The sequence below is a fragment of the Mobula birostris genome, chromosome 3 (assembly GCF_030028105.1).
Source record: "Mobula birostris isolate sMobBir1 chromosome 3, sMobBir1.hap1, whole genome shotgun sequence".
NCBI classification, from domain to species: Eukaryota; Metazoa; Chordata; class Chondrichthyes; order Myliobatiformes; family Myliobatidae; genus Mobula; species Mobula birostris.
In genome coordinates this window covers 228,493,357-228,502,167 of record NC_092372.1, presented here as the reverse complement: position 1 = coordinate 228,502,167, position 8,811 = coordinate 228,493,357, and the positions used below count along the sequence as shown (strand labels likewise).

The window sequence follows — 8,811 nt, the reverse complement described above, 5'->3', positions numbered from 1 at the left end:
GGCGTTCAGAGTCTGCGCGGCCTCCCAGGTAAGTGTGAGCCATAAAGATGAAAGATTAGCTTTACTGTCACAGGCACAGTCCATCGGGACGGTGAGTGTTTGTGTCAATGACCCACCCGGGCTGAGGATGTCTTGGGGGCAGTCCGCAAGGTTCACAATGCTTCTGTCACCTGTGTAACACGCCCACAACTTTCTAACCCGAACCTGCACTGTGGGAGGAAACCAGAGCACCCAGAGGAAATCTACATGGTGATGGGGAGAATGTGCAAACCCCTTCCAGACAGCGTTGGGATGAGTGGCACTGTAACAGTGTTACTCTAGCTGCTACACGACTGAGCTGCCCCTGGCTTCACCATAACTGCACAGTACATCACCTCACATCGTCACACAGCTCAGAGAGAGGCCCTTCGGAACAACCAGTGCGTGCTGACCAAGATTACCCACTAAGCCAGTCCCATTTGCCTGTGTCTGGCCCATATCGACTGAACCCTTCCTGTCCGTGTCCCAGTCCAAACGTTGTTAATGTACCTGCCTCAACCACCCCCTGGCAGCTCGTCCCATACACCCTCTACTCTCCGTCTGTAAAAAGTTGTCTCTCAAGTCCTTCAAGTCCTCTTTAAATCTCTTCTCTTTCCCCATAAACCTGTTCCCTGTAGTGAGTCCATAGGTTGTGGAAACAGTTCAGTGTCACAGTGAGGTGAAAACTCCCCTCAAGACACTATCTCCCCCCTCCCCCCTTCCTCACTCCCCCCTTCCCCAGCCTCCCTCCCCCCCCTCCCCCTCCCCCTCCCCCCTCCCCCTCCCCCTCCCCCTTCCCCCCTCCCCCCTCCTCTCTACCCCCCTCTCTACCCCCCCTCTCTCCCTCCTCCCCTTCCCCCCTCCCCTTCCCCCCTCGTCCACCTCCCCGTCCCCCCTGTCTCCACCTCTGAACCCACTTCGACCCCGCACCACCACTTCCTACCCCCCAATCTCCAGCTCCCGCTTACACTCACTCTAACTCCCTCGCTTGCTGCTTCTCGCAGGGCTGCATGAATAACATCACGTTCGGCAACGAGCGGGTAGGCTACTATGAGACTGTTGCTGGAGGGTCTGGAGCAGGCCCAGGGTGGGACGGCCGAGGAGGTGTGCACACCCACATGACCAACACGCGGATCACAGACCCTGAGATCCTGGAGAAAAGGTACTGATGCCAACTGGGACCGCATCTCGGGACAAATGAAGGTTTATGGGGACAAGGTGGGAGAGTGTGGCTCTAAGTCAATAGTGATGATTAAATGGTGTAGCAGATTCATAGAACATAGGATGATACAGTACAGGACAGCCCCTTTTGTCCAATTTGTTGTTCCCACCCTTTAACCTACTCAAAGATCAATCTAACCCTTCCCTCCTACATAGCCCTCCATTATTCTATCATCAGTGTGCCTCTCTAATAATCTCTTCAATGCCCCTAGTGTATCTGCCTCTCCCACCACCCTGACAGTGTGTTCCACACACCCATCACTCCGTAAAAAAAAATCTTCCCTATACCTTCCTCCTATCACCTTAAAATTATACCCCCTTGCCCCCTTGCACCCTGCACCTTGCAGCCATTTGCACCCTGGGAAAATGTCTCTGACTGTCCACTCTATCGGTGCCTCATATCGTCTTGAACACCTCCATCAAGTCACTTCTTGTCCTCCTTCGCTGCAAAGGGAAAAGCCCTGACTCTCTCAACCTATCCTCATTGAGATGTGCTTTCTGATCCAGGCAGCACCCTGGTAAATCTCCTTTGCAAAGACTCTTTAAAGCTTCCACATCCTTCCTGCAATGAGGCGACCAGAAATGAACACAATGTGGTCTAATGATGATCCTACGTTTTATGGTCCTGAGTTCTTTGATGGATTTGCCCACAGGTATCCCGTGGTCCTGAGGAGGTTTGAGCTGAAGCCTGGTTCAGGGGGTAGAGGACGTCACTGTGGAGGTGATGGAGTCGTTCGGGAACTGCTCTTTCGAGAGAACGTCATTCTCTCGGTGCTGACAGAACGCCGAGCTTTCCAACCCTATGGACTAGACGGTAAAAATGGAAGGCTTCGTAAATCAGGAAATGGGGTACGAGGTTAAGGTTGTACAAGTCGTTCTTCCTCCTCTTAAACTCGTCACCCCGACTGGAAGTTTACGTAGGAGGAAAAGATTAGATTAACCACGTTCCTCCCCACTCCTTCAGGTGTATCAGGGGGCAACCTTGCCATTTCTTTGGTGTCTGTCTGTTTTATGAGGCCAAGTTACGAGCTTGGAACTCAGCCCAGCACGGGTGGGACTCGTGTGAGGAGCTGGCCAGACTCGAGGCAGGGACCTTGGACCTCGAAGTCCGGATGCAGGTGCTCTGATACCACAAGCACTAAGTGGAGTAGGGTAAAATGTTAACACAACAGTGTTTCACTGGGAGAAAACGCAGGGAGTGTTTTGAGTAGGACTGGAGGTTGGGGTTCGTTTCGGTCAGGTCTGATTGGGGATATTTCCGGTGGGTGGGACCCGGGGAGTGTTTCGGAAGGTGGGATTGTGGATATTTCCGGTGGACAGGACTGGGGAGTATTTCGGGAGGGTGGGAATGGGGATGTTTCAGGTGAGGATATTGTGTAGATCAGCTGATTTTCCTGTCACTGCCCATCTGGGTTCTGGTCTGTACGCAGGAGGGGAGCCTGGAGCACGGGGACTCAATCTGCTGATCCGCCAGGACGGGAGAACCATAAACCTCGGTGCGAAAACATCCGTCGCCATCGGGCCTGGGGTGAGACAACAGAGGCTCCATCCTCACCCTGCCCCACCGAACCTGTGTGTGTGTTATCATCATCATCATCATCATAGAGAGACTCGCGCTCTCTCACACTCACACTCACTCACACGCTGTCTCGCCTGGGGTGAGACAACAGAGGCTCCATCCTCACCCTGTCCCCACCGAACCAATGTGTGTGTGTTATCATCATCATAGAGAGACTCGCTGTCTCACTCACACTCACTCACACGCTGTCTCGCCTGGGGTGAGACAACAGAGGCTCCGTCCTCACACTGTCCCCACCGAACCAATGTGTGTGTGTTATCATCATCATCATCATAGAGAGACTCGCTCTCTCACTCACACGCTGTCTCGCCTGGGGTGAGACAACAGAGGCTCCATCCTCACCCTGTCCCCACCGAACCAATGTGTGTGTGTTATCATCATCATCATCATCATCATAGAGAGACTCGCTGTCTCACTCACACTCACACTCACTCACACGCTGTCTCGCCTGGGGTGAGACAACAGAGGCTCCGTCCTCACACTGTCCCCACCGAACCAATGTGTGTGTGTTATTATCATCATCATCATCATCATCATCATAGAGAGACTCGCTCTCTCTCTCACTCACACTCAGACATGGACAGACTCACGCACTCTCGCACACACTGGCACTCTCTCGCACATATGGGCACACACAGACATACACAAACCCACCAACACATGTTCACAGTCTCTTCCCCCTCTCTCTCCCCTATCTCCCCCCTCCATCCCCCTCACCCCCTCCTCTCCTTCCCCCTCCCCTCCTCCTCTCCCCTCTCTCCCCTCTCCCCTCTCTCCCCTCTCTCCCCTCTCTCCCCTCTCTCCCCTCCTCTCCCCTCCTCTCCCCTCCTCTCCCCTCCTCTCCCCTCCTCTCCCCTCTCTCCCCTCTCTCCCCTCTCTCCCCTCTCTCCCCTCTCTCCCCTCTCTCCCCTCTCTCCCCTCTCTCCCCTCCTCTCCCCTCCTCTCCCCTCCTCTCCCCTCCTCTCCCCTCCTCTCCCCTCCTCTCCCCTCCCCTTCCCCCTCCTCTCCCCTCCCCTTCCCCCTCCTCTCCCCTCCCCTTCCCCCTCCTCTCCCCTCCCCTTCCCCCTCCTCTCCCCTCCCCTTCCCCCTCCTCTCCCCTCTCCCCCCTCCCTCCCCACTCCCCCTCCCTTAGTATAATCAGCAAACTTTGAAACTTTGATACACTACACTCGGTCCCATCTTCCAGATTGCTAATGTATACCGTGAACAGTTGTGAGCCCAGCACCAACCCTGTGGCACACCGCTCACCACTGATCGCCAACCAGAGTAACAGCCATGTATCCCAACTCTCTGCTTTCTATTAGTTAACCAATCCTCTGTCCAGATAATACATCACCCCCAACCCTATGCATCCTTATCTTATGGATAAGTCTTTTATGTGGCCCCTTATCGAACACCTTCTGGAAATCCAAATAAGTAATGTCCATCTGTTTCGCTCTATCTACTGCACTCATTATATCCTAAATGAACTCCAGTGAGTTTGTCAAACAGGGCCTGCCTTAGCTGAATCCATGCTGTGTCTGCCTTATGGATCCATGTCTTTCCAGATGCCTCGCTATTTCTTTAATGATAACCTCAAGCTTTTTCCCAACTACAGTTACCTATAGTTACCTGCCTTTCTCCTACATCCTTTTTTGAACATTGGTGTGACATTCACCATCTTCCAATCCACTGGGACCTGCCCAGAGTCCAGAGAATTTTGGTAAATCATCACCATATCTTCTACTATAACTTCTGACATTTCTTTCAGTACCCTGGGATGTATTCCATCAGGACTAGGGGATTTGTCTATCTTTAGACCCACAAGTTTGCTCAGCACTACCTCTTTAGTGATAGCTGTTGTATCGAGGTCCTCACCTCCCATCGCATCTATAACATCTCTCTTTGGCATGTTAGACGTGTCCTCCACCGTGAAGACTGACACAAAATAGTCATTCAAAGCCTCGGCCATTTCCTCATTCCTAATATTAATTCCCCTTCTCGTCCTCCAAGGGACCTACGTTCATTTTGGCCACCCTTTTCCGCTTTATAGAATTATAAAAACTTTTTACTATCCGTTTTTATATTTTGTGCTAGTTTATTTTCATAATCTATCTTCCCTTTCTTTATTGCTCGCTTAGTGGTTCTTTGTTGCTTTTTAAAATTTTCCCAATCTTCCAGTTTCCCACTACTTTTGGAGACTTTGTATGTGCGAGCTTTTAGTTTGATGCCTTCCTTTATTTCCTTAGTTATCCAAGGCTGGCTCTCCCCACCCTTACTGTCCTTACTTTTAACTGGAATATACTTTTGTTGAGCACTGTGAAAAATCTCTTTGAAAGTTTTCCACTATTCCTCAAATGTCTCACCATATAGCCTGTGTTCCCAGTCTACACTAGCCAAATCCTCCCTCATCCCATTGTAGTCTCCATTGTTTCAGCATAATTCCTCGGTTTTAGATCAAACTATTGCACCTTCCATTTGTATGAGAAACTCAGTCATACTGTGATCACTCTTTCCAAGAGGATCCCTAACTACAAGATCACTAATTTTACCTGTCTCATTGCACAGGACCAGATCTAAGGTTGCACGTTCCCTTGTAGGTTCAGTAACATGCTGTTCAAGAAAGCCATCATGAATGCATTCCTGTGAAGTCCTCCTCAAGACCGCCTTGACCAACTTGATTCACCCAATCTATATGCAAGTTGTCCCCCATGATAACTGCTGTTCCATTTTTACATGCCTTATATTTCTGTTTATTGCCCGTGTCACTGTAATGTTATTATTTGGTGGCCGATAGACAACTCCCACCAGTGATTTTTTTTTTCCCTTTACTATTCCTAATCTCTACCCTGATGGATTCAACATTCTGCTCCTTAGATCTTATTTTCTCTCACTAGCACCCTGATCTCATCCTTAAGAGCGCTACCCCACCTTCCTTACCTTTCTGCCTATCCTTCCATATTACCTGATATCCTTGGATATTTAATTCCCAATCCTCTCCACCCTGAAACCACGTCTCTGTAATGGCCACCAGATCATACCCCTCTATACTGATTTGTGCCACAAGTTCACTGACCTTGTTATGATTACTACGGGCATTCAGATAAAGTGACCTTACACTCATTGAGCCTTTAAAAATCTAGTAATCTTTTACCCCCATCATCCCCTCACCCTCCCCACCTCCGAGGAGAGGATTTGCGGATGATATGGAGATAGGTGGAGGGGCAGGTAGTGTTGAGGAAGCAGAGAGGCTGCAGATGGGCTCGGACAGATTAGGAGAATGGGCAAAGAGGCATCAGATGGAATACAGTTCAGCAAAGTGTATGGTCATGCACTTTGGTAGAAGGAGTAAAGGCATAGACTAATTTCTAAACAGGGAGAAACTTCAAAAATCAGAGGAGCAAAGAGGCTTGGGAGTCTTCATTTAGGATTCTCGATAGGTTAACTTGCAGGTTGAGTCGGTGTTAAGGAAGGCTAATGCATTATTAGCATTAATTTCATGAGGTCTGGTATATAAAAGTGCAATGTAATGCTGAGGCTTTATAAGGCAGTGGTCGGACTGCATTTGGAGTACTGTGAGCAGTTTAGGGCCTCCGATCTGAGAAAAGATGTCTTGGCATTGGAGAGGGCCCAGTGGAGGTTGACAAGGATGATTCCAGGAATGAAAGGGTTATCACACAGTACGAGGCACATTCGATGGCTCATTGAAACCTACTGAATGTAGAAAGGCCAAGATAAAGTGGATGTGGTGAGGATGTTTCCCCTAGTGGGAGACTGGAGAACGAGAGGGCACAGCCTCAGAACAGAGGAACGTCCCTTCAAACAGAGGCGAGGGATTTCTTTATCCAGAGGGTGGTCAACATGTGGAATTCAGTGCCGTAGACAGCTATGAGGCCATCATTGGATATATTGAAAGCAAAGGTTGATAAGTTTTTGATTTGTCAGGGTGTCAATGGTTACGGGGAGAAGGCAGGAGAATGGGGTTGAGAGGGATAATAAATCAGCCATGCTGGAATGGCGGAACAGACGCAATGGGCCGAATGGCCTGATTTTGCTTCATGTCTTGTGTTCTCCCTCATGCTCTCCCTCCTCCTCTGCCTCTCCTGGTTTCCCCTCCTCCCCTCCGTCCCCTCACCCTCACCACTCAGAAACTCACTCTCCCTTCTCGTCTTTCTCAGGACACTTTTCAGTTGCACACTCCCGGAGGTGGAGGCTGGGGTTCCCCCGAGGATGCGGCAGGGATGCACAAAGTTCCTTCAGGATCCAAGCCAGCGAGCCACAGACCAGGCACCGCCACACTTCAGCACGGAAGTGTCTTTGAGCATAAACAAATGCAAGAGTCCGCGTGACCTGGAAGAACCCCGCTCGCTCCTCCAGTAACTCCTCCAGTCGAGAGTTTATGGTGCAGAAGGGACAATGGTGACAAACTCTGACATCTACATTTAATTCAGTTTCTGTACCATGTGGGTCAAATATCACCAGTATCTTGATAACTATCTTGTGAAGGAAAATTAAATGATTGTTACTCCAGATCTGATGCAGCACAAAAAAAAGATGAAGAACACAATCAAAATGTTAAAAAAACACTAAGTATAAATAAATAAGAGCTTTATAAATATGTTTAATTGTCGTTCAACCATACGTGAACCTAGCAAAACGAAACCCTGTTACTCAGGGCCAAGGTCCAAAACACAGAACCAGCAGTCACACACAGCACAAGGCACATATAAGATATCAGAAAAATAGTCACAGAAAATAAAATATAGCCCAAGTCCCTGAGTCCGTGAACGTTGCAGCAGTCTGCGGTCAAACACAGACGGTTTCACTTCTACCAAGCAAAACCTGGGGCAGCACTGACTCCAGATTGGACGCCGCACCACACTGGCTCCAACGCCTGTCTCCCGGGCGACACCAGGGCTTGAGGCCTGGTGCTCACTACAGCCAAGGCCACACAGCCTCCCCGCCTTCCGCCAATAAGTCAGTGAATTGGTTTGCAGCCTTCCACATTAACAATGTCCAACAGGGACCTGCCATCACAAGAAGAGCAAGTAAGATGACCACTTGCTGTTAGGCTGCATGCTGGCTCCTCTGACGCCACTCCGAAGCACGCACCAGCATTGATTATGTGTCCGTAGAGCGACACTAGGCACGAGAGTGTCTGTACAACAAGTGACTGACAGGAAATGATAAAGCACTGGTGGTTGTGGGTGTGGAGGGTGGGTTAGTGGGTGGGGGTGTTGATCAGCCTTACTGCTCGGGAAAAGTAACTGTTTTTGAGTCTGGTGGTCCTGATGTGGATGCCACATAGCCTGCTCCCTGATGGGACTGGGACAAAGTCCGTGAGCAGGGTGTGAAACTATCTTGAATATCTTGGAGATTTGTATCTCCAAACACTCTTTAGACAATCAAAAAAATTCTCCATTACCCATCTAAACCTTGTACCGCATTAAAAAATTCTCCATCACCCGTCTAAACAGTCAGACAGGTGATTCTGTGGATGCAGGAAAGAAACACGGCTGGTAGTTTGCCTCCCAGGTGCCAAGATCCGGGATGTTTCTGATCACATCCAAGATATCCTGAAGCGGGAAGGAGAACAGCCGGAGGTCGTGGTACATATTGGTACCAATGACATAGGTAGGAAAAGGGAAGAGGTCCTGAAAACAGACTACAGGGAGTTAGGAAGGAAGCTGAGAAGCAGGACCAGAAAGGTTGTCATCTCGGGATTACTGCCTGTGCCACATGACAGTAAGTATAGGAATAGAATGAGTGGCTGAGGGATTGAAGCAGGGGGCAGGGTTTTAGATTTCTGGATCTTTGGGACAGGAATGACCTGTACAGAAAGGATGGGTTGCACTTGAATCCCAGGGGGACCAATATCCTGGCAGGGAGGTTTGCGAAGGCTACTGGGGAGAATTTAAACTAGGATTGCTGGGGGGTGGGAACTGAACTGAAGAGATGGAGGAAGGGGCGGTTGGTTCACAAATAGAGAAAGTTTGGAGACAGTGTGAGAGGGA

At 49.8% G+C, this 8,811-nt stretch overlaps 1 protein-coding gene across 1 annotated transcript in view; it reads left to right on the top strand.

Moving 5' to 3' along the window:
- The window catches only part of oplah (5-oxoprolinase, ATP-hydrolysing), a 91,468-nt gene extending 84,069 nt beyond the window's left edge, over positions 1-7,399 (top strand). Inside the window, exons 24-28 of the mRNA XM_072254290.1 lie at positions 1-28; positions 1,023-1,180; positions 1,893-2,053; positions 2,670-2,767; positions 6,976-7,399. The exon at positions 1-28 is cut by the window's left edge and continues 21 nt beyond it. Of these exons, the coding sequence (XP_072110391.1) occupies positions 1-28; positions 1,023-1,180; positions 1,893-2,053; positions 2,670-2,767; positions 6,976-7,146 (616 nt within the window). The 3' untranslated portion in view covers positions 7,147-7,399. The remainder of the gene's footprint in view (positions 29-1,022; positions 1,181-1,892; positions 2,054-2,669; positions 2,768-6,975) is intronic.
- The last annotated feature ends 1,412 nt before the right edge of the window (positions 7,400-8,811 follow it).